General features: G+C 42.0%; 1 protein-coding gene across 1 annotated transcript in view; it reads left to right on the forward strand.

Moving 5' to 3' along the window:
• The window catches only part of LOC121283992 (protocadherin Fat 3-like), a 619,931-nt gene that overhangs the window by 425,486 nt on the left and 167,229 nt on the right, over positions 1–27,216 (forward strand). The window contains exons 8-9 of the mRNA XM_041198874.1: positions 12,790–12,929; positions 20,751–21,026. Coding sequence (XP_041054808.1) covers positions 12,790–12,929; positions 20,751–21,026 — 416 coding nt within the window. The remainder of the gene's footprint in view (positions 1–12,789; positions 12,930–20,750; positions 21,027–27,216) is intronic.

Below are 27,216 nucleotides of genomic sequence, written 5' to 3' on the forward strand. Positions count from 1 at the left end.
GGCCAATTCTCTTGATATTTCAGAGAGATGGAAGTTTTGACAGGCCACAGAGTTGAAATCTAAGTTTGGGGAGCAGCACTTGAGCTGGTCTGCTGTGCCTATTTGTAGAGCTGTGACCTGCTGCATGTTCAGTTGGCTGAGTGCAGGGACTTGCAGGGGAGAGCAGCAAAAGGCTGTTCCAGCAGACTCCTCCGAGCTGGGTCTTCACAGGCAGCCATTGATGACAGCAATGGATCATGCAATGGGTTAGGAGTTCACCTGATGGTCCTTTCGCAGGGCAACAAAGTTTTAGTCAACAAAGACAGTAATGACTTGCAGGCCAAAGTTCAGACAGCAGTCCCAGTTTCTCTGACTTTTTCCTAGAACCGTAGAAAAGTTAGGGTGCAGAAACAGGCCATTTGACCCATCATGCCTGTGCTGGCCAAAAAGAGAGAATAGAAACTAGCTGCTTATTTTAATCCCATTTTTAAGCACCAGGTCCGTAGCCTTGCAGGTTACAGCATTCCAGATGCAGATCCAGGTACCTTTTAAATAAATTGAACATTTCAGCCTCAACCACCAACTTAGGCAGTGAATTCCAGATCCCCACCACCCTCTGGGTGAAAAGGCGTTTCCTCATGTCTCCTCTAATTCTTCTAACAATTACCTTAAATCTAATTCCCCTGGTAATTGACCCCCTCAGCTCAGGGAAACAAGTTTTTCCTGTCTACCGTATTTAGGACCCTCATAATTTTGTACATCTCAATTAGGTCATCCCTTAGCCTCCTCTGTTCTAAGGTTAACAACCCCAGCCTATCTAATCTCTCCTCTTGGCTGTAATTTTCAAGCCCTGACAACATTTTTGTAAATCTCCTCTGCACTCTTTCCGGAGCAGTTATATCCTTCCTGTAATGTGGTGGCCAGAACTGTGTACACAATTCCAGCTGTGGCCGAACCAGCGTTTTACACAGTTACATCATAACATCTCTGCTTTTGTATTCAATACCTTGCCCAATAAAGGAAAGCATTCCAAATGCTTTCTTGACCACCTTGTCTACCTGTCCTGACATCTTCAAGGACCTGTGGACATGCACTCCAAGGTCTCTCACTTCCTCAATCCCTCTCAATTATTTCCCGTTTATTGAGTTTTCCCTTGCTTTGTTTGCTGTCCCCAAATGCATTATCTCCCACTTTTCCGGACTGAATTCTATTTGCCATTTCTCCACCTGCTCTACCAAACCATTGAGATCATTCTGGAATCAACAACTATCCTCTTCACTATCAACTACACAGCCAGTTATTGGGCATCTGCAAATTTTTCAATCATGCCTCCCACATTTAAGTCTAAGTCATTAAAATATACAACAAACAGCAAGGGCCCCATCATTGGGCCCTGTGGATGACCACTGCAAACCTTTTTCCATTCGCAAAAACATCCGTCAACTATTACCCTTTGTTTCCTGTCACTGAGCCAGTTTTGGATCAAACCTGCCACCTTCCCCTCTATTCCTCCAATGACTTCTACTTCTTTCGAAACAAAGATGGGACTGGATGTGGGGTGGATCTGCCTCCATGCCTGTCACCCTTTCCACCTCCATTTGCACCTTCATGCTGCTTTAGGAAACATCAGCCCCGATTCTAGACCGTGACCAACTCTGTAGCGTGAAAATAAGGTGGGCAGGCATGACAGCTCAGGAGGTGGAATCACAACATCGGGAAATGTCCGGCTCCTGAATCCCGCCCCTGTTGTGTTTTTTTTTCTCCTTTTTCTGACGAACAAATATTATATCAAGGGCATGAAGCACATATAAGGGATTGGTCAACTCCCAAATACATAGGTTCATTTATTAAAGAGTTGAGGAGTTGGCAGCTGTATTACAAAGTTGGAGAACTTAAACATATGTCTGGTCTGTTTGATTCCTCACAGCAAACTGAGACTGAGCTTGAATCACATGATGCAGTGCATTTTTCCCCTCCAGTAACGTATACAGAAAACATAACCACATCCATTCAAAGGTGTAGCACAACAACCTTGAAGGTGTAAATCCAGCCCATAGGGTACAAAAAATTAAGGAAACTATGATAAAACTTAATTAAATATTTGTTAGGTCCCAAATGGAGTATAGTTTATAATTTTGGGCACCGCATTTTAGGAAGGATGTCAAGGACTTATAGTGGACACAGAGGAAATTTACTAAAATCATACCTGAGAAGAAAATCTTGAATTACATAACCAGCGTAGAGAAACTGAGGGTGTTGTTCTTAGAGCAAAGAAAGTTAAGCACAGATGTGATCAAATCATGAAGAGTTTGACACAGTAAGCAAAGAGAAACTGTTGCCAGTGGCTATAGGGTTAGTAATCAAAGGACACAAATTTAAGATACCTTGTAATTGGCAAAAGAACCAGAGGCAAGGTGAGGAGAAAGAATTACATAGTGGGTGGAATTTTACACTGGCAGGATTTTACAGTCTTGGTTTAGAATGGCTCGCCGCATTTTACGGCCTCGTCCCTTCCATGATGGAGCCGTAAAATTCTGGTCAGTGAGTCATTGTGATCTGAAATTCATTGCGATAGTAGCTTTCAAAAGGGAAGTGGATAAATAATTGAAGAGAAGAAAATTATCAGGCTATGGTTAAAGAGAAGGGGGTGGAGGGGAGTGGAAGTCATTGAATAGCTCTACCAAAGAGCCAGCACAGGCATAATGGACTGAATGGCCTCATTAATCTACATCTCATTTAGATATGTGGGACATTGTCAGTGGATTTGTTGACTCAGTTGCATAATTTACAAAGCATATTCTGTAATTAATTGCTAACATACTTTTGAACACACATACAATGCATGACAATAGCCGAGTGGTTTTAGCATGACAATCCAGGAATCATGGGATGAATTTTACAGGTGTAGGGAATGCAGACTGCTCACCCCCACCCCGGAAAGAATGTTGGCCGAAAGCTGACATGCCCGGAAGACGCCCATCCCACAGCCCTAACGTGCAGCGGGCGGGCTAAAGTGGTTGAGTGTGGCCTTCGCACCTCAGTGGGAAGAGGTCCTGCCCTCGGGATCTGCCAGCCAATCTGATCGATCGGCAGCTCCAGCAGTCCCAGCGCCATCAGAGCTCAGTAGTGGGGGCTACCAGGACTGCAAGGACGAGCACAAAGAAGATGCCCATATAGGTAAGTCCCAGGGTTCAAGGGTGGGGAAGGATCCTGCAGTCCATGGAGGTGGGAGACGGGGGGCTGGGTTTTGAAGGGTAGACAGCACAGATGGAGGGTGGATAAAAGCAAAATACTGCGGATGCTGGAAATCTGAAACAAAAACAGAAAATGCTGGAAAAACTCAGCAGGTCTGTCAGCATCTGTGGAGAGAGAAACAGAGTTGACGTTTTGAACTTATGATCCTTCTTCAGAGCTTAGGGTGGAATCATCCAGAATTGCATTAAGTGTGGTAGCGGGCGTGATAAATTATGTTTTACCTGCCGGCCACAATGGTGGGTTTTCATGCCTTATCGTCTGCTTCCCACCTCATTAATTACCCAGGAAACACACCGCCTCGCTGGTGGGCGGACTCTGATTTGCCTACCACGCATTTACCTAACTGTTTCCTCACTCCAGGTGCCATATCTAAACTGCTGGTGCGCATATTTCTCAATGCTTGCAGCCCAGGGCTGACATGGCCCTGAAAGCCAAGAAGAGTTCAGTGACCCATCATTGGAATGCCTTTTGGAGGCCCACCGTGCTGTCCTCCACACCCATTCTGGCCGCAGGAGGTCCAGCAATCTCACCACCCTGGCTTGGGAGGCGGTGGCAGTGGTGATCAGTGCTAATGCTGCACAGAAGAGGTCGGCCACCCAGTGTAGAAAGCAGATGAATGATGTCATCTGTGCCACCAGGGTAAGGCAACCATCTCATCACTCCAAATTCTCTCACTCACATGACTATCACACATTCACTGGTCACTCACTCACTGCCAGCTCAAGAGACATAACCACTCACTCTCTCACGCATACTCTCGCTCTCCATCTGGCCTCAATTCCTCTAGAGATTGCCTTGTCAGCCCTCACCATCTTGGGGCCACTTGCACAGATCAACATGTGTCCCCGGACACCCTCTGGGAAAAAACCCCTTTCCCAGAACAGCCCTCACCCTGCTGTCTCTTCCCGTGCCTGAGGCCACTTCTCCCCCTTCCTCAAGCAGGCCCTAGCCCTGCAGCCGTTGAAAAGCCACCCCCCACCTTGCAGCTACTCTGGTAGGCAGACACTTGCCCGTGAGTCCCCCTAAAAGCGATGTGGTGCTGTTTGTGAAAACGGGCACCGATGCTGCCCAAAGCAAGCTAGACAAACAAACCTTGAAGTCCCGAGTGAATTGCAGCTCGCTTATGTACAGTTGTGAAACACGTCGGTATGATTTGGGCCCAGATGATGCAGCGTGGGGGAATGACTTCGGCGAGCAGGCCTTATAATGACTTGCAAAAGTATTGAAATTAGGTTCCCGACGCACGGTGGTGGGAAATGCGGCCCACCATTAACAGGTGGAGTGGGCAATCGCAAACTGGTTTCACCATTGCATAAAACTGATTTTTGGGCTTCTCAACATATTGTCCACTCCCGCATCCAAACAAGCCCGCCGCAAACGGGAGCAGAAAATTCCACAATTAAAAGAATTAAAACTACTTCTAGCTTCTGGATAACTATTGCATAAACCCACACTGACCACCTTCCACCACGTGAGTCCTCCACCCACCCCACAGGACTTCCCCACTGACCCGCTGACATGGGCCTTACCCACCACCCCAGGAGACTCCCCCTAGCCTCTGACTATACCTCACTCACGGGACTCCCCCTCCCACCTCCCCCTACAAGACACCTTCCTCCATGGGACTCCACCACAAGACCCCATTCCCCCCTCCACAGTACTGCCCCAGCCCCACCCCCCCACACAACTTCCCCACCACCTCATGGAACATCCCCCCCCCGAGGAATTTCCCCCAAACCCTGACTACTCTCCCCAAGGCCCTGCCCGACCCCCCTCCCCTCCAAGGCCAGGCCCAACCCCACCCCGCCCCAAAGCCCGACCTGACCCAACCACCCCACCTCCAAGGCATGACAAGAGCCTTGAATCAGGCCCAACCCAACCCAAACCCCCAGTTCCAAGGCTGGACCCAAACCCCCCCCCCAGACCTGACATGACCCAACCTGACCCAACTGTCTGCTGTCCAAGGCCCAACTCAACCACACCTCCTACCCACCACCCCCCCTCAAGGCCCAACCAGACACCCACAACACCCCCAAGGCCCAAAAGGCCTGATCTGGCCCAACCTGAAAGCCCAGCCGGACCCAACCCAACTGGATCCAAGGCCTCACCTGACTGAAACCCCCAACCACCCCCATCCTTAAATCCTATCCACTTACCTTGCACATTTACCTTGTCAAAGACCTTTAAACTTGACTGAACCTGTAAACTCACCTGGTTTACGGCAGGTGATGCTTCAACTCTACAGCCCTCAACACTAGGCCCTAAGAAATTGGCCCTGCCCAGATCTTGCATGGCCTGAGTTAGGAGGTATGATGAGGTAGGATCACGAGGATTTCAAGGCAAGAACTTTCAAGCGGAGTGGCAATCAAACTCAATTGCCACCCTCAGAAATTGTGGCCCATTTTATTGTTCCTCTCATTATCTACATCAGTCAAAAAGCTGCGTTAAGAAATTATTGATATTTTTGTTCACTTTTTCACTTGTGGAAAGGGACAAATGAGGGCTGTTTGCAGAAATAAAAGTGAAAAATGTTACCTTTATATTTATTGCATTGATTATGAGCATAGGAAGTAGGATCAGAAGTTGGCCATTCATCCCTTCGAGCCTGCTCCGCCATTCAATAAGATTATGACTGATCTGTTTATGTTTTGAATCCCACATTCCCATCTACCCCCGATTACCTTTAATTCTTGCTAGGCAAGGGAGTCAATCCACCTCCACCTAAAGATATTCAATGACCCCACCCCCACCATCTTCTGAGGCGGAGAGTTCCAAAGCCACACAACCCTCTGCAAGAAAAAAATTCTCCTCATCTCTGTCCTACAAGGCGACCCCTAATTTTAAGACAGTGCCCCCTAGTTCTGGGCTCACCCACAAGAGGAAACATCCTTTCCACATCCACCTTGTCAAGACCATTCAGGACCTTATATAGTACAATCAAGTCACTCCTCACTCTTCTAAACTCCAGTGGAAACAAGCCCAGTCTGTACAACCTTTCCTCATAAGCCAATCCATTCATTCCAAGTATCAATTTAATAAACCTTACCTGAACCACCTCCAACGCGTTTACATCCTTCCTTAAATAAGGAGTCCAAAACTGCACACAATATTTGAGATGTGGCCTCACCAATGCCCTGTATAACTGAATCATAACATCCTTACCTATATGTTCAATTCCTCTCATAATAAAGGAAAGCATTCTATTAGCTTTCCTAATTACTTGCTCTACCTGCATATTAACTTTTTGTGACTCATGCATGAGAACACCTAGATCCCTCTGCACCTCAGGAGTCTTAAGTCATTCTGCTGTTTTTCCTTCCTGCCAAAGTGAACAACTTCACATTTTCCCACATTATACTTTATCTGCTAGATTTTTATCCACTCGCTCAACCTATCCATATTAGTCTGCAAACTCATTATGTCCTCTTCACAACATACTTTCCTACCTATCTTTGTGCCATCTGTAAATTTAGTATCATGCCTTCACTCCCATCATCTAAGTCATTAATATAAATTGTAAAAGGTTGAGGCCCCAGAACAGACCTCTGCGGGACTCCATTCGTCACGTCCTGCTAATCAGAAAAAAGACCCATGATTATTGCCATCCCTTTATCATGAGCACCCAATATTTCTTCTTGAATACTTTGTCCATCGCTGTTAAGGGGTCTGTAGACCACTCCCACTAGGGATTTTTATCCCCTACTATTCCTCATCCCCACACAAATCGATTCTACATTCTGATCTCCTGGACCAAGGTAATCTCTAACTATTGCACTAATACCATCCTTGATTAGCAGTGCTTCAAGAGCTGATACAATTGATGCCTGATAATTATCCTGGTAGAAAGAGAATTGTTTCATGTGTAGAAGAAAACTCATTAGTATTCATTAAAATACAATTAAAAGAAATTGATTTGTATTTCTTAAAAAGGAAATATCCAGTTAATATTCTTTCTAAGATTGACTAACATAGGAAAGTTGGGGGTTGAAAGGACTTTCTAGTTGCTTTGTGATTCAGTTCTACACTGTGCAATACATTTACACACTGAGCCATTAGGGGAAAGAATGCTACAGATTACGAATTAATTATTTTACTTGAAGCCAATTTTACACTGCCCAGTGCATCATTCAGCTTAGAAAATAGGATGCACCACAAACAAACTTGTAGGAAGTATTTCTTGAAATGGGTAATCCAAAACATGTTGGTTTTTCCAGCTGAAAGCTACAGTTTTTTCTTTTGTAATTACTGATAATCACCTCATAAATAAATGTTTTGATTAGCCAAAAATAATTAAATCTGAACAATGTAACTCCACATTTGTACAAAATCATTTTCATTGCCAAAGAGCTGTTTGCTATAACTAAGACATAGCATGCTGTTAAAAACTCCCTTGTGTATTAATGCAGTGGTTCTCAATTTGTTGCCTGAGGAGCCCTGGGGGTCCTTGGAGAATTTCCAGGGAATTCACAAAATAATCTCTCTAGCAAGTGAGAGAGAGAGAAATATGCAAAGGAGGCAAAGAGGAGGAAAAAAAGACGTCACCTGATTTGTATAAATTAATGGTAGTTAGCATTAATACCACATAAGTAGCTAGCAAGATGCCCACCTTTGACGTTCCCAAATGCTCAGCTGCCTTTGGAGTGCCTCCGCCAGGACTTTCAGTGGGGACTCTTACATTTACTTTTGTTGGGAATGGAAGTAGGAGACCAGCTGCTGCTGTGATAGTAAGGTGCTTTCAGTTTGGACTTATGCAGTGAACTAGTGCCATTATAATGGCCTGTTGAGTATATGCAGCGTTTTCTGTTTAAATCTCTTGATTCATCATCATGGAAAAGCTGTCAATTTGACTCACTACTTCCACCATGCTACAATAATGTAAATTCCTTGCATGGTTAGTTAGCATTGAGAAGCTGGGTTGAGGTTGCACAGGTCTGTAACGGATTCCTGAGAATGTCTCACTTTTGCAGCATGTATGTCCCATCCGGTAGTTTATTAGTGATACAGGAGCTAGACAATAGCTTGAAGGAGCAAGTAGTGTAAGGGACATTCACACTACACAAGTCCAAGGCAATGACCATCTTCAACTAGAGATATTCTAACCTTCTCCCTTTGACATTCAATGGCTGAATCCTCAACCACCAACATCCTGGGGTTATCATTCACCAGAAATTCAAATGGACTAGCCATATAAATACTGTGGCTACAAGAGCAGGTCAGAGGCTGAGAATTCTGTAGTGAGTAACTCACCTCTTGGTTCCCCAAAGTCTGTCCAGCATCTACTAGTCACAAGTCAGAAGCGTGATGGAATATTCTTCCCTTGCCTAGATGAGTGCAGCTCCAGCAACGTTCGTGAATTTCAACACCATCCAGGACAAAGCAGCCCACTTGATCAGAACCTCATCCACACCATCTGAAACATTCACACCCTCCACCACCAGCTCATAGTGACAGCAATAGGGACCATATACAAGATAGGCAATGGTGGGCATCAAATTTATCATCAGAGAGTGAGGCAGATTGCAGCCCTTCTCAATACGTGATGTGGTGTTTAATCATCAGTGACATTCACAGTAAGTCACATGATTAAACCAACATAAATACTTGCTTCTAAAGCATGAGGTTCAAAGGGCGCTTAGTTTAATCATTTTATAACTATTCCCCTTCCACCATGTAGATGTTGCAGGTGTCTTGTGACATTTCATCATGTTAAATGTGCTATATAAGTGTAAGTAGTATTGTTGCTATTTATTCCCATCTGGTAAGTTCCCATGTAGAATCTTCCTTGGGGAGGAGAGGGATTGTTGCGTTTGTAAGGTTCACATACAAGAAGGTTTATAAGAGCAACCAAAATACTGTGGATGCTGGAAACAAATGTATGTTGTGACATGGTCAGCCAGTGGAATTTTTATAACAAGGATAAGGCCTTAGGAGCAAAAAGATTGAGAACCCTCAGTAGGAGGGTTATGAACAGTTTGGCATTTTGGCAAATTCCGTACTATCCAATGTTATAATAAAAACCACAAAATGCTGGAAATTCTTTGAAAACATAGGAGCATCTATTCAGAGAGAAACAGTGTTAATGTTTTAGCTCAATGACCTTTCAAGAGAATTGGCACCCATCCAGTGACCTGTAAGGGGATGTTGCCTTCCAGCCCCAAATTAGGGGAAGTTCTTTGTCTTAGAAACATGTTCGCTGGGTGCCGGCCGCTCATTTCAAAGACATCCTTACAAATAGCAGATTTCCATTCTGTAAATCTGGCTGAATTTGATATGCCTCAGAAGTAAAATGCTGTTCTGTAATTCATATACTACCTGGCTCTTCAATCTTAAAGTTATGATTGTAAGATGATTTAAAATAGATCATCACAAAGGTGCAATGATAGTTCTCCCACCTCTGAGTCAGGAGATTGTGGGCTGATTCAAAACTCCAGAAACATGAACACATAACCTAAGCTGACATCTCAATGTTGGAATGCAAAATGATAGAGCCTTCAGCTACAACATTAAACCAAGGCCTTATGCACTTTCTCAAGTAGACAGAAAAAGATCCTATAGCCATATTCAAAAAAGAGCATGGGAATTCTCGCAAGTGTCCTCAGCAACATTTATCCCTCAATCCACGTTGTTGAAAAAAATTATTTGGTCATTTATCTCATCTCTTTTTTGGGGTCTTGCGGTACATAAAATGACTGTGTGTTTACTTACATTACAATAGTGACTGCATATCAAAAGTAATTCATTAGTTGTGAAATACATTCTAAGGACTGAAAATGCACTAATTGCACCTTCTTTCTTTTGTTTTGCAAGGCATGAAATGGTTAAGTCTATGATTCCCTTGCTCTCAGCAGGTTTGCTGGGAGTATAGGATCACAGAATTAACCCTGCAATCCACACACTGACTCCATTAAAAATAGAATTTATTTTATTTTGGGATATTTTTCCCATATTTTTGTTTTGATAATTTTCCTTTTTTTCTTCTTCCTCTGCCTCTTTCATTAGATATTTTGTAGCTGACAGGATGGTTGTGCAGATATGTTGTCATTATAAACCCATGTAGACATTTTACAGGAGGTGCTATTAACCATTTTAGAAGGGATGCACCCTTTCAATTTCCTTCCCTTCTGCAGAGAAAGAGTGCATGCTCCATCTGTCTCTCTCTGATGAAGCTTACTCAGATTTCGAATTGGGTGGAGTCTCAAGTCTGTTCTGTGACATTAAATGATGCTGCCCAGCACTGTCCCGTGAAGTCCTAATTTGAAAAGAAATCCAAGCATAATAACATCAAAATTCCCTCACTTGACACATATGAAACGTGTGAACTTAGTGATTTGCTCCAACATGGTGTGTTTAAGTCATTATAGATTTAATTGAATAAAATATATTCTTTTGAAACATCCGTGTGTGCTTATATAACTAATGAAATGATGTACATAAATACTTCGCTGTAGATGACTTGAAGGCAGGATTACTGAAAGCACCTGTCACTGCATTTCTATTTACATATCTATAATTTATATGCAAGATTAAGATTCTGCTGAGGTTTCAGAAGTGCCATTGCTGTTCAAAGTCTACATAATGATATGTGTTTGTTTCATACCTTTACGCCACACCTTATTCCCATACCTCCACTGCTTTCCTGCTCACAACATAGTCCCAAATGAAATAAACTTTTTTACTCTTTTCCAGAATCATTAGTGGTCTGCAGATGACTTTATAAGTTCTTTTCTTTAGAAGCTAGTAATCAATCAGATTTCATATCTTTATGGGGCATGATAGCAGTTTGGCTACAATGTTTCTGTTTACGTTATTCTTATCTAATGTTCTTCAGTTTAATGTTGCTTTAATCAGAGATCATGAATGATTTTTAAAATACAAATCACCCCATGCAACAGAGTTGTAGGACACTATTATTTGTGACAGACTGGTATAAATTAACTGACACATCTGGCAATACTTTATAATATTGCCATTAGGTTTTTCTTTAGTTTGTGTTCATGTGTTTTTTGTATTATGCTTCATCGTACTCTAAAATTTAACTTAATTTTTAATTTGAGGTAACTACAGCTAATCTATTTATCGAAAAAGTAATCCCAGTTAATACTTTTCCTCCAAAGAGCTTTACTTAGAATTATCAAGTTGAGACTATAATGGCTTTTTCAACACTCTTCCCCGCACAATCCCCCATCCCCAACCACCTCCTCCCCAATATAGATATGGCTCAGCAAACTTAGTCAATCAATTTAGATAATTGAAGAAGAACGCAGGTTCAGTCCTCTGGTGTGCAGATTTCAGGGAGCATTTAGAGCATTACTATTGGCTTTAATGCTTCTGGGTCAGGGGAAATTACTATCTCGCTGTCCCCATGAAAAGTTCATATGTGAATATTGGGTTAGAACTGGACTGAGCTTTATGATGTGAGCTGTTGGCCAGCTGCTGGCATTCACAGTCGAAACCCGTGTAAGTAATGAGGACTGGGAAAGGTACTCGAAACAGGGAGCAAACTGGTGAGGATAAAGATAGTTACATTTAAACAGTTGGATAGTGAAACACCCTTGATCCATAAATCTTTAACATTTTGAGATAGCTATTCTGATTGAACTGTGTGTGTTTTTTTGGTTGGTTGCTGAGTGTGCTTTCAAACTAATTGGCGATTCCAGACTAAATAGTGAGTACTCTTGCAATATTAGCTCTGCCCACTTTTCCACTCCCATGTTGCCAGACTGAGTTGAAAATACCTTTATTTTCAAGCGGAAAGTGTTCCATATTTTCAGTTTCATCTTCTAATTCAGCATAAAATTGGATATCTAGGCTGGTCTATCCTTCACCCCACAGTACAATCTGCAAATGTTACTGTGTGACATAAGTTGCTAGCAACAGCCTAAGTTTGCATTGCTCTGACAGTAATTACTTATATCCAATCCAGAGCACTTTAGTCTGTTTCAATTTATATATTTCTTGACTTTTTATTCTTGGATATGAAGGTATGAAATGCATTTTAACCTGATGATAAAATGTGCACGACAACTGTTGCCCTAAAGCAAAAGTAAACTGTTGAAATTGAGTTGGATAGCCATTACCTATTTAACATACTGCATTAATGGCTCTGCATTATTGCTCTTACTGATAAAATATGAAGTTTTAAGTCTCTTTAGAAGAGATTAACAGCATATAATGATGTAGCTTGAACGTGCCTGGCATGATGTTTCAATTATTTGTCTTTGTTTTTTCAATCTAAAATGCAGTATCCTTTTATCCTTTTTGTTGTCCTACCTAGTCTATATTTCAAAGTGGTCAAGATTCTGTAACCCCCAAGATATTCTGACAGTTTGAGTTAAAAAAACAACTTCACTATTTGTTCGGATCACAATCAAACTCAGTATTGGTTGTTGTGATCCTAATACCGTCTTTGATGACATTTGCTGTGCATATGGTGAACAAAAGATTTGGATTTTAAAACTTTTTAAAAAACTGGGATGATAAAAGGGATATTGCCTTTTTAAATATATTATCTCTACACTAAATGACTTCATAGTACTCATATATTGTACATTACAGGTGGAAATTATGAAAACACATTTGAAATAGAGAAGGGTGTTGGCACAATTGTTATTGCAAAACCACTGGATACTGAGCACAGGGCCACATATAATATGACTGTGGAAGCCACTGATGGGACAAGTTCAGCTGCCACACAGGTAAAGCTGATAAGGCATATGAAATCAATCTGCATTACGAATGATGATGTTCCGGTTCATTATTTTCTGCTGCTTAATAATTTGTCTTTCTTAACTAATAATATAAATAGGCAATATAATGTTTAGTAATGAGGAAGGGCCCATCACATTGTTTGGCTCTGAAATCGTAGAAAATGCTGCCAGGTTAATTGTTTGAGAATCTCATGTACACGTCACTGGGAGATCTGTAGGAATTGCACCTTCATTTCACAGGTGAGGAAAAATCTTTTTGTCATCGACTGATCAATTTCTCTTGTTGTTTCCTAGCTGCTTATTGAACGTAACCATTTTGTGTGTATATGTGTGTGTTTATGTGAAATATGAACTGCAGAGAGTGAAGGTTGTAGCACATGTCATATATGTGTAATATTTGGCAAAAGGTAACAACATAAGGAAAATTCCATAGATAGTGCTTTAAAAAGTAACAGGTTAGTGGTTTTATACTCCTGGATTAACTACTCAAAGATTGTGAATCCAAATCCCACAATGGCATGTTGTAAAATTGAATTCAATAAATATAGCATCTGAAAATCCTCCTTAAGCCAAGGAAAATCTGTCAAAATGACACCAGCCCTTGGAATTTCTGTGAATAGTCACCTGGTTGAGACTGATTTTTTTTTTGAGCTGTTCAGTCATTCCCTTGCCATTGAGCATCTACTTCTTTGGAAATTGCATTCTTTGGGGCCAAGGGATTTTCTTCAATGTTAATCTGTGATTCTATTTCATGTGATCAAAATCTGCTCAAGTAGGAGAGTACTTGAGTCGTTAAATCTAATAATGCAAGAGAAGGCATTAAAACCATCATGTATATGCTGGCTCCTTCATTAGCTAGCACAGACTCTTTTGCCAATTACCTTAAATCTATATCTTCTGGATCTCGACCCTCCTGTCAATGGAAACAGATCCAAGTCATTCTTTCTAAAAGAAAGATCGTGCTTTCTAGATTACAACAAGTTGAACATCTGTGTAAATTTTGTCTTAAGTTAAATAAAAAGAAAGGAATGCAAATTGATCTTTTAACGGGACATAGGACACTCAGCTAGAAATTCTAAAATTGGATAATTGAAGAACTGACATTGGCTTAATTGTATTCCTATGTGGAACAGAATGCTGTGCTCTTTTGGGCATGGAATGTGCATCACATAATTAAATGCCTTTGACAAAACACGCTCAGGAACTTTTAGACCTAAATGGAACAGTATGTGTGGCAGTCATGTTTACAAAACTTCAAGGAAGTAATTAAGTATTAGGCCCCTATAACCCTCAACATGGGGTTGGCAGACCCACATTACACTGCCAACTTTCATATCATCACTTGGCCAATGGCAATGGAACTGCCTGTGCATAATTCCTCTCAAGTGATGGAACTGCCAGAATACCTAGTGTTATACGCATTAAGAATGCATTTAACATTGGACTGCCTGAGAAATTTAGTCTGCCTGATGGCACAGCTGATCAAAGTAATGAGTTGCACACTCATGCCAATATGTGGAAAAATTGCAAGCTTAATTTCAGAAGATGATGAGTCAGTTGATCTTAGCCAGGATGGTGAAAGGGGCATTATAATTGGTCTCAGTACTATTAGATTAGGGAAGACAAAATCGTTTGGAAATCCCACACCTAATGGTTATCGAAGACAGGACCAGATTTTTTTTGGAAAGTTTTCCCTTTCTCTTAACTGGCATGAATTCTGCTCCATGAGACTGAGTTCAGGCCAAGAGGGACTTTTGCACACCCTATATGACATCACAGTAACGTTAAATTAGTTTGTTAGGTTGATGCTCATCACCTATACATAATAGGCTCTGTGTACCATTCCTGCCATGAAGCAGGAATATGTTAATTGCCTGGCTGCAAATCCTCAGTTGTTCTGTAGCAGGATAGCCACTGCAGCTCCAGAAGTGGTGGCTGGGCATTTAAAGTTGCAGAAGAACCCAAAGAATAAGGAATTAGCAGGTTTGTAGGCCTCCCCAAAGGATTTGAATACAGGTAGGATGGCAGGGGTTAATTCCCTCCATTGGATGATCCAAGAGTAATTACCACCAATTCCTAGGGCCTATCATAACCTTTCACGTGGGAGTCCAAAAAGCAGCAGTAGTGGCAGGTCAGGGACCCAGGCCACGCTCCAGTCAAAGGAAGGGGCTTATGAAGTTGCAAAATAAAGTAGTAAGCCTGAGGATTGGGAGCACTTTAGAATTCAGCAGAGGAGCAAAAGAAACTTATAAAGAAAGGGAAAATAGAATATGAGTGTAAACTCACCAGAAACATAGAAATGGCCTGTAAAAGCTTCTATAAGTATGTAAAAACAAAATGATTAGCAAAGACAAACATGGGCCCATTACCAGGAAAAGATAGGAGAATTTACAGTTGGAAATAGCAGAAAAGAGGCCCGGGAGTTGGAATTTTCATTCCAGGGGGTGCCAGATGAATTAGAAGTCGGGCCCACTGCCCCCGGAACAAGTGTAGAAACTGCCAGGTGCAGATGTGGACTGGGCAGAAGGCAGTCTCCGAATTTATTTAAAAGATGAACAGCCCCCCAGCCCTTGCCCTAAATCCCTTCAACCCCATACACATCTCTTGCCCCACACATGCCAACCTATGCCACCTCATACCCCCCACCCCCTGTGGCTCTCATACCCATTATGCCACCCTATGCCCTCTACCCACACCCTATGGACCCTCATGCCCCCATGCCAACCTCTACCCACTCATCCCCAGGGCCCTTTATATTCCCTTAATTAACTCAGTGTCAACTCATGCTAATCCATGCCCCTACCTTTTGACCTTACCCCCTCCATGCCGATTCACCTAGCATCTACCAAGGCCAAACCTCAGGAGTTATTTTTATAGAAAATAAATTAATGTATTTATTGATGTCATCACTATTTAAAAAAAACACTAATTGATTTAAAAAAGCATTCAATACTTTGAAATTCCTTCAACTAATCTCTAAAGAAGGCAAACATTTCTATTCTAAAACCACTTGAAGCTGTCAATCAAACTGCTCACATAACCGGAATCCCACTGTGACAATGTCTGGTTGTAAACTCAGTCATGCAGCACAAATCCTATAATCAAACCCTCAGGCTTATGTCAACAGATGGAATGAAATATGAACACTGACCTTTTTAAACTGCACACTTTTTTAAACTTGTAGCCCAGCATAGTTAAACCCCTTGACAGCTTTGTCAGTTCCAGTGAGTTTTGACAGTTCTTTGACAGCGTGGACAGTTCCACTGAGTTTATGCACTTTTATGCACAATCGTGTCTATGTTTAGCAATCTCAAAGGGCACCTGCCCCGAAGAGTGCCTTACCTCTCCCAAAGGATACCTTACCTCTCCAAAAGGGCACTCTGGCTATCCAAACAAATACACAAGGTTCAGACCTGTTCTTACCTGGTCCAATCTGCGCACTTGGAATTTCAGAAAATCAGACATGATTGGAGGCCTTTATTTCTCTGGTTTATATGGGCAGCTGCCTCCATGAACCAGGAATGTGCTATTTAGAACCTGCCTCCGTTTCCCTCAACCACTTCAAAAATGGTGGAGGCCTTGTTCAGGACCGGGACTTCCAGATTTGGGCCTCTGCAGGGATTTTTGTGCAGATGGCGATCTGCTCCATGGGCTCAAAAATTCAGGCTTATGTTTCTGTCTGCATAGAGGAATATACAAAAAAACCTCCCAGAAGTACTAGGGAGCCAAGAAACTAGTGAGAATGAGGAACTCAAAGAAATTAGTATTTGTGAAAAAGTAGCCCTGGAGAAATTAATGGTATTGAAAGTTGGTAAACCCCCTGGACATGTTCTGCATCCCAGAGAGTTGAAAGAGTTGGCTACATAGATATCGGATGCATTAGTGGTCATCTTGCAAAATTCTATAAATTTTGGAACAGTTCCTGCAGATTGAAAGGTAGAAATTATAACCTCGCTATTTAAGAAAGGAGGGAGAGAGGAAACAGGGAGCTACAGACCTGTTAGCCTGACATCAGTAGTAGGGAAAATGCTAGAATCTATAATAAAGGATGTTATGACCAGACACTTAAGAATAATGGTAGGATTGGACAGAGTCAACATGGACTTATGAAAGGGAAATCTTGTTTGACAAACCTGTTGGAGTTAGAATTGGTTAATGGACAGAAAACAGAAAGTAGGAATAACTGGGACATTCTCAGCTTGGTAGTCTGTCACTAGTGGAGTACGACAAGGATCAGTGCTTGGGCCTCAGCTATTCCCAATCTATATCAATGATTTGGATGTGGAACAAAAATAATATTTCCAAGTTTTCTGATGACACAAAACTAGTTGGGAATATGAGGCTTCAAGGGGATTTCAACAGGCTAAGTGAATGGGCAGTAACATGGCAAATGGGATATTATGTGGAAAAATGTGAAGTTATCCACTTTGGTAGGAAAAACAGAAATGCAGAGTATATTTCTTAAATGCTGAGATATTGGGAAATGTTGATGTCCAAGGGGACCTGGGTGTCCTTGTTCATAAGTCACTGAAGGTGCAGCAAGCAAGTAGGAAAGTAAATGGTATGTTGGCCTTCATTGCAAAAAGATTTGTGTACAGGTGTAAAGATGTCTTGCTGCAATTATGTAGAGCCTTGGTGAGACTGCACCTGGAGTATTATGTATGGTTTTAGCCTCCTTACCTAAGGAAGGATATACTTGCCATTGAGGGAAACGTTCACCAGACTGAGTCCCAGGATGGTGGGATTGTCCTTTGAGGAGAGATTGAGGAAGATTTGAGGAGAGATTGGGCCTGGATTCTCTGTCAAATTCAGCATTTCTTTGTTTTTTTGTGCCCTTTGTCACTACCATAGAACTTGTTTGTTATCCTTGACATCATTTTGTTCATCTGTTAATGTGTTTTTGTGATAAAAGCCCCAATGAAAATATGGTTTCCATATCAAAATGAAACATTAAACCTTTTGAAGCAATTTCTAAACACAATATATTGTTTCAAATGTTGTCATTGGGACAGACTTGAGTGACTATTGCTATTGCTTTAGAATGTTGCTATTTGACAATTTACACAGTTATCTTCTTACATTTCTCAAATACATTTTGTGTTTTAAAAGTGGACGTTTTGTAGGGCGTTCCTAAAGCACGTAAAGTATTGGGGAAAGCATTTTTTTGCTTCTAAGATTACTAATTTAAAATATAGCAATTTGCATAATTCAATCTGTGAAACAAGAAACTTCCTTGCATTTCTCTAAAACAGTAGTACTTTTAATTTTTCTCTTTCAATAATATGAAATGCTGCCCTTTTCTGAGAACATAAGAAATAGGAGAAGGTGGTTAACCATAAAACACCTCAAGCCTGGTCCACCTTTCCGTAAGATCATGGATGATCTTCTGCCTCAAATCTACTTTCACACCTGTGGTGCATATTCCTTGAATCCCAGAGAGGTCAATAGTCTCTATCTAAGCCTTATATATACTCAGTTATGGAGTATCCATAATTCTCTGGGGTAGATAATTCCAAAGATTTACTTTACTTTGAAGAAGTTTCTCCTCATTTCAGTCCTCAATGATTGAGACTGCAGACAGAAGAAACAACCTTGCTATTTCTATTCCATCAAGCCCTTCAGAATCTTGTACATTTCAATGAGGTTGCCTCTCATTCCAGAGAATATGGGCCCAATTATAATTCACTAAAAATCTATTCACTTATAGAGAGTTAAAATTGGGCCCAATTTACTTTGCCTTTCATTGTAAGAGAATCTTCTCATCCCAGAAACCAACCTAGGGAACCTTCACACTACTGCCTCCAGTGTAAGAATATCCTTCCTTAAATATGGTCTCACCAAGTCCCAATACAATTGCAGCAAAACTTCCTTATTCATGTTCTCCAATCCCTTTGCCATGGAAGCCAACATGACATTTGCCTTCCTAATTGCTTGCTGTAGCTGCATGCTAACTTTCTGTGTTCTTTGTGCAAGTACACCCAAGTCTCTCTGAACATCTCTAGAAGTTTTGCACCTTTTTAAAAATATTCTGCTTTTCTATTCTTAGTACGCAATTGAATAACCTAACACATCCCCATACAGGTACAGTGTCTCAAAACCAACAACCTTGGGACTGAGTCTGTGCTGGATCTTGGATCTTGCCAGTTTTCCAGTTGGGCAGTTTGGGCTGGGTTGGGTGGAGTAAAGGGTCGCTGGAACCACTTGGAGCTCAGGAAAAGAGAGGCACACTAAGCTGATAATTAGTTGGCTTGCCAATGCAGTACATAGCCAAGCAAGCCAGTAAGTTATTTTACTCATCTAATAATTATTAAAATTCATGCGTGGCAGTTTAAAAACATGTCCAGTTTTCGAGCATAATCAGTTCATGGATAGTTAAATTTGAGACAGTGTACCTGTATTAAACTTCATCTGCAATCTTGTTTTGTCCTGTACTTTATTTGCCTATATCTTTATATTGTCTCTTTTTTCCCTATTCACATATTACATTCCCATCAGGCTTTGTACTGTCGGCAAACTTAGAAACCTTACTCTCCATCTTATTATCTTTGTCATTAATATAGATTTTATATAGCTGAGGCCCCAGCACCGACCATTGCAGTGCTGTGACCAAGTAACATCACCTTGGAGAGACAAGGCATCCCAATAAAATTTGTGTCTTCAATATCTCACCTCTCAATTTGACAGCTCTTTTACCTCTGCCCATCATGCTGGTATTTTTTGTAGGAAAATAGCATCTATTCTGATAGAAGCTCATCTCTTCAAGTTGTTATAATACAAGGGAAGCAACCAAAGGCTGCAAATCGTATGCCGTACTTTGGTTTCGACCTGGATTAGTCAGTAGATCTGTGATTTAACAGATGATTGATGTGTCAGAATCCTTTGAAAGAAGATGCTGAAAACTTAGTGATGTCAACCTTTCAATAGAGCTTTAAGAATTTATCTGTGATTTTTCTTTTCATTTGTTTTAACTTTGATCATTTTTGAATATCCAATGGGTGGGATCTTACCACCTTTAAAGATTTTCTGAGGTTGGGACCAAAAATGGGTCCCCACAATGCTGGTGATGGCTGGTCAGTCTCGTGCATGATTTTACCAGAAACGCTTTAGGGAGCACCATCCAGTTAAAAGCAGTTGGTACATCAGTTACCTGGCTGGCCCAATGGGTGGGCCTGCATAATTGTCCTGCTGGCAACCCCACCAGGAAAGCTGGGCCCTGCTGTAACAGGTAGTAAAAAACAAGGTTAGTTCAAGATGGAGGTGCCATCAGGAGATGTGTGAAACTTTAAAAAATATTTGTGGCCAAAGGATAACCTGTGGCTGTAGCTGTGGCACCTGTGACAGAAAGGGTTCCAGTGTAAATGGGAAAGGATAGAAGCACTTGTGGGCCCACCGACCAACACTGGCAAGCTACCTCCTGGCATGTAATGGGCTTTTCCCTCAGCCTAGCAACTATCCAGCAGCATCCCCAATTTGCCCACAAGTGGGCACTGAAATATTCAAATTGACTCCCTGCCTCTGCCAGTCAGGTGGCTGCTGCCATTAATGACCTGCCTCTGACAAGATCTTATGGAAGCGAGAATGCACGGGTCACTGACCCATTGCCCTCATTTCGAAATTTGATCCTGGTGCCTCCGTGGGACCAAGGAGATTCTGCCCTAAGTATTAAATGCATAAATTCCTGACACCTTTATTGCAGAAAAATATGCAATTACTTAAATCCATGAAACAGGAAATGAATAACTTATTCTTGAAAACGCATTGTTATAAAAATTGAACTAAATCTCTAATTATGCTCTGTTTTCTTTACAGGTATTTATAAGAATACTCGACAACAATGATAATGGCCCTGTGTTCTCCCAGCTGAGCTATGATGTTACCATTTCTGAGGACACTGCCATAGATACTGAAATTCTGCACATTAAAGCTACTGACAAGGATGAGAAAAGCAAGTTGACCTACTCTATCCACAGCAGTATAGATCCAATGAGCATGCGCAAGTTTAAACTTGACCACGGTACGGGCAAGTTGAGCATAGCTGAAAAATTGGATCATGAAGCACAGGCTCAGCACAGTTTGACTGTAATGGTGAGTGAGAGATTTCCAGGTTATTTCAGAGTTTGCCTATTAGAGGAATATCTCTTCACATCAAACTGACAACCATTTGCAGCATGCGTCTTAATTCTACTTACTTATTCTGCTTCAAGTCTATCTTGGATTCTTGTTGAGATATCACTGAAGACTTTAGATTGTAGCATTTATCTGTGTTAATGTAGCTATCATAAATTGATAATCATCTATGCTGCAAGTAACCATCTCGCAGCCTTTACTTTTGAGTGTATGATTCCAATGAGTAGGAGAGGTGTTCTAGCATGCTCCTTGTGAATTGGCACTGATGAATGTGATAGAAGAGAGGTGTTTGTTTAGAGAAATGGAGAAATAAAGGATTGTAGTTACTTTGCTGCTCTTGTCAGGTCACTTCAGCATCTCCAACAATCAGTTCAGATCCTGAGAGCCTCTGCCACCTCCAGCCAGAATTTCTGGGAAGCAGATCGTCTTTCCTTGACCTCACTTCTTACAATAGAGTATCTTGGAAACATCAGAGAACCTGGGCATAGCTTTGCAACTCTTTAGTAAGAATCTCCATTTACCAGCAGTATCACTGACCAATCTGGCAGTCGTGAATGCATTTAAGAGGTGTATTCAGATTTTTGAATAGTCCTCTGGAGGAAATGATTGTAAATCCACCTGGAAAGTGGGCAGGCGCCTTGTTCTTAAGGTGATTGTGTGGATGATGAAATGTAAATGAGACCTTGGAGTTAGAATAGTTTGCGTCACCAATTGATATCGGGATGATTGATGTTTCCCTATTACCCGCTCATCCACCAAAACCCCATCTCAGTTGAAAAAAACCAAGTGCATTACCCTTGCTATTCAGTAATAAAAGGCATTATAGGCAAGCTTAAATCTGTCCATACATGACATCCACACATGGGCATTTATTTCAGTGGGAGCCACAAATTAGCAGTCAAGAACTGAAATCCTGGTGATATTGTTTTTCCCTCCCCTGTTGATGATGTACAGCAATTTTATCAATCCCCCAATGCCCAGTTTTGATCATCTTTAACTTTGTGATGATTACAATGGCACAGCAACATACTATGCAGTGCACTTTATAGGTCAAAAGCCCTGGGAAGCTGTTGGTTTAATAACATTAAATTCTCCAATTTATTTTAACTATTTTGAAAGATAAAGGCAAACAGGTTCCTGTGTTTGAATTTATAAAGAATTATCACAACCAATTCTGTCAGTTTAGTCCATGTTAACTTTTCAATCAAGTATAGCTAAGTTGTCTATAACTACTGGAAAAGCACAGGACATCTGATGTGCTATATCTGACAAAGATTAAGGGCAGGATTTTTACAGAGCCGTGGACCCAGATGTCAAAGTGCCCATTTGCAATAGATTCCATTTTTGCCTGTAAGTGAAATGGGTTTAGAGTTAGGGTTAAGCTGAATTCAAAATGACCCCATTTTTGCTGTATTGAGGGCCTTAACCCATAGTGTGGGAGTCACAAATTTTTAGACTAGACATAAAAACTCTTAAAAAGCAGAGAAGGTTTATAGAACTGACATGACACTAAGTTGTTTAAATCCCCAGGCCTTTGAAATAATAAGAAACAGGCTACCTGTAAAAAAAAACTGTTCTAGCAGTTACAGTTGCTGTTTGTTGACATTTCCCCGAGGGCTATTAAAATGTCATTATGAATACTTGGCTGCATTCTGCAAGCTATAATTATCTCAACAGGGGATCCTGAGTTCACAGTTTAACTGACGGTTCAAAAAGGTTATTAAAGGATTAGCTGTCTTTTGATGTTATGAATTGAAGTTTGTTTTTATGTGGGCTTAAGGACTTGAGGAGAAGTAAAAGTTTTGAATGGACTTTCATGAATGACTGCTTTTATACATATAGTGAAGGCTGTGATAGATATTTAGGCCTTTTTTAATTCATTTCAACATTACTTATGAGGCCTGCTCATGATGGACACCAGGTGAGTTAGCATGGAGTATGTAAAGGCCAAGGGTGATAGATGGGTTGGCATTAAGTAATCATGGAGGCTGTAGGGGGCCCTAGGGTGGGTGGGGAACATGGGCTGGCATGATTTGATGTTAAACTGGCATGTGGGAAATAAGGGGCCATGAGTGTGGGTGGGGGCATGAACTGGCATTAAGTTGGCATGGAGGTGGCATGGGGGTGGGTGGGGGAGGGTGATGGAATGTGGGGGGTGAGGGCCAGGGGGTCTAAAATCTAGCGAAACAACTGGGACAGAGTCCGAGAGAACCGAGGTGGGCCTTTTGAAAAGCCCACCTCAGCACTTCGAAGTCACTCCGGTTGCCTCCGATCTGTGTCTTAGGGCAGCAAGCCCAAGTGTATTCTGCACCCCATCCCACTGGAATGAAGAATGTGCCATTCGGGGGAGTTTCTCCCCAGGTGAGTGCAGTGAGCCAGGAAATTTCCTGACTCGCACTATCTGCCTCAGACCAAAAATCCCGGCCTATGTATTTTCTTAATGGCGCAACATGAGGGGAGGTTTATCTCCCCAGGAGGGGTGAGGGAGGCACAGCGGAGGAGTGATATCAGCTTACTAAAAACAGGAAACTTGTCCCATCTAGTGGCAAATGCACCAACTTCTGATTTAACTGGGACATGTTTGCCGTTCAGGGGTAAGAAAACAAGTCAGTAATTCTAACATTTCTTGAGATTATAAATGCCTCAGATTTTTGCAACCATAGAGTGATCGCAGAATTAAGTGCTTCATAAACAAAGTGCTAACGTCAGGAATTTAGTGAAAGTGGGGGACTACTCTGGTTAGTATTTCTCAAACTGAAATTTAAACTAATATTTAGAATTTGACTTAGAGGTTTAAAACTGTGAAGGAAGCTGCAAGTTAGCTCAGATACCTAGTTAACAGAAACTTTCTGCCAGCACAAATTAACTGTTAATCAGCTGAAATTGGTTGCCCCAATAGGTGTTAATTACTATAGAAGGAAACTGACTTAGCAGTTATAACTAAAGTTACTTTCGTGTGGCATAAGCTTTATACAAGTGTTATGACACAACATAAAATAGTATACAACAATAGGCCAACGATAGGTTATACCATGAGGCAGAACATTAAGCAAGAAATAATTAGAGCTTATAACAAAGGCAATTCTTGGGGAATTTAACCTTCATATTGAATGGTCAAATCAAATTGGCCGAGGTAGTCTAGAGGTTGAGTTTGCTGAATGCTTTTGCAGCAGTTTCCTGGAACAATATATTGTGGAACCAATGAGGGGTAATGCTATTTTCTATCTAATATTGCATATTAGGGCTACAGGTAACCTCATAATATATAGACCACTGGGGAAAAATTGATCATAATGCAATTGAATTCTTAATTAAGTTTGAAGGCAACATTCTCAATTCCAAAACAAGACTCTTAAACGTTTAAGTTGGCTGAGGTTGATTGTGTCAATAGACTAAAATATATGATGGTAAAGAAACATGGGGAAACATTTAAAGAAATTGTTCAAAAATTTCAACAAAAATACAATCCATTAAAAAGCAAAAACCCAATGAGAAAGATCCATCCATGGCTTACTAGAAAAGTTAACGATGCTATTAGATTAAAACAAGAGACTTATAATGTGAAGAATATTCTATGCCTAAGAATTGGGAGAGTTTTAGAAACCAGCAATAGGTGAAAAGAAATAGAATGAGTGTAAACTATTCAGGAGCTTTTACAAATATATTAAAAAGAGAGTAGCTAAAGTAAGTGTTGGTTCCTGAAAAGCAGAGACAAGAGAAATTATCATGGTAAATGAGGAAATGGCACAAACATTTGATGTATTTCTACTCCGTAGATAACGTAAAATACATAGCTGATAAAGGGTAACCAAAAGACTAATAAGAGTGAGGAGCTTAAGGTAATTAATATCAGCAGAAAAAAGTATTGAAGAAGCTTGAGAGACTAAAAGCTGACAAATCCCCAACTAACAGCTGAGGGTTTTAAAAGAGATAGCTACAGAGATAGTGGATTGAATGGTTATCTTTTTCCAAAATTCCCTAGATTCTAGAACGATCCCAGTGGATTGGAAGTTAGAAAATGTAACTTTGCTATTCATGAATGAAGGGGGAGGGAAAACAAGGGACTACAGGCCATTTAGTCTGACACAGTCATCAGGAAAATATTGCAATCTATACTGAAGCAAGTTTTAACAATGCACCTAGTAAATCATGGCATGATCAGATAGAATCAGCATGGTTCTACAAAAGAGAAATTGTGTTTGACAGAGCTTTTTTTAGAAATATCTAGTAGGATAGATAAAGAGGAACCAGTAGATATAGTACACTAGGGGCGGAATAGTTCCAGGTTTGCACAAAGTGTGGTAGCGTGTGGGTAAAAGGACATTTTACCTACCAGCTGCAGTGGTGGGTTATCGCGCTGCATCGCCCCATTACCGACGAGTCCCGCCTCATTAATAACACATTCACAGGAAACGTGCCAGATCGCTGTCGGGTGGGCTCAGATTTGCCTGCACAACTGTATCCTCAGTGCTTGCTTGCTCTGGGCTCCATATTTAAAGCACACCAGAGTCCATGTCTCTAGACCAGGACTGCTCCAGGCGACAAATGGCCCCGAAAGCAAAGAAGACAGCAGCCCCAAAATTGAGTGATACCTCTTAGGGGAAGCTGCTTGACGCAGTGGAAGGCTGCTGCGATGTCCTCCACCCCCACTCTAGCTGCAGGGGTTCCGCCAGAGTCACCAATCTGCCTGGGAGGCGGTGGCAGCGGCAGTCAACACCACCAGAGCACAGAGGAAGTCAGACATCCAGTGCAGGAGAGAATGAATGCCCGCATCCCTTCTGCCAGGGTAAGTCAACCACCTCATCACTCTCAACTCTCACATTCACAAGCCCATCACAAAGCCACAGGAATCTCACACCTCAAGGGACAACGCCACCAACCCTCAGACACCCCCTTACATCTCCATCAGGCTCATCTCCTCTGGAGCTCACGTCCACATCCAGTCCATGGCTTCGCTCATCACACAAACATTCCTCACAGTGACATGCATCCTGCTCACACTCTCCATCTGTTTTCATGCAGGAGAAGCTGACTCACAACAACAAGGAGAGGTCCCAGACTAGTCCACAAGAGGCCCCTCACTCACTTTGAGGAGTGTGCCATTGCACTGAATGCGAGGAGGTGGGCCGTGCCTGTGACGACAGTGAGGTCCACAATGAACACCCACGTTATCCCTCTCTCAATGTAATTGTGAGTGCTCTCTTTCTCCTGCTTTTGATTTTGCTGCTATGCACTCAGCATCTCTACTTTGGTTCACAGGGATCTCTGCCAAGCGACCGACACCCTTAGCCAACCAGTCCCTCAGCTCCATCCAGGTCCTCATCTCCAGCCAAAACAGCCTCTCCTACATTGAAGACCTGTAAATAAGCAGCCTGGAAGACCATCACAATGCTTACCCACAGCCTCCACCAGTGCAGGGTGGCACACCTCAGTAGGACCTAGATCTAGAGCAGGCTTGGGTTCACCATCTGGTTGTCACTGTTTGGGCACGTGTCTGCTATTTGCAGGAGGAGGCAGGTTCAGCCAAGCAACCCGGAGGACTGCTGGGGAGTAGGCATCTGTGAGGTCCGAGCCAGATGATGAGCCTCTAGATTCGGCCTTCCATCGTGGAGAGTCAGCAGAAGGCAGGGGAACATCACGCAGAGCTGTTGGAAGCCCTCAACAGTGTGGCACGTGAGTCAGAGGTGTGCGTCTGTCTTCCCTTAGATGAAATGTTGTCCACATATGCGCATATGGAGGACTCCATGGGAAGGATGGTGAATGCCATGGAGAACCTGGTCCAGCAAAACACTGAGATATGTGCAGACATGCCCTCCATTGTGGTAGCCATGACTGAGTTTCTGCAATTGCAACATGAGAGGGAAACGGGACACCTCGACATCCCTCCAAATGCTCTTTCCCCTCAATGAGTCAGGCCAGGGCCCTCGGGTAAGCGAAAGGAGGAGGACGAGCAGCTGACACCCCTCGGTCATCCACTCGGGAGTCTCAGAGACTGTCCGCTCCCTCCGAATCCCCTTTCCTTGTGACAACCTCATCCCTCCGAGGCGATGACATAGTCATATTGTTGCCAGACTAGTAATCCAGACACCCAGAGTAATGCTCTGGGAACCCAGGTTCGAATCCTGTCGCGTCAGATAGGAGAGTTTTT

The sequence above is a fragment of the Carcharodon carcharias genome, chromosome 11, assembly GCF_017639515.1.
Source record: "Carcharodon carcharias isolate sCarCar2 chromosome 11, sCarCar2.pri, whole genome shotgun sequence".
NCBI classification, from domain to species: domain Eukaryota; kingdom Metazoa; phylum Chordata; class Chondrichthyes; order Lamniformes; family Lamnidae; genus Carcharodon; species Carcharodon carcharias.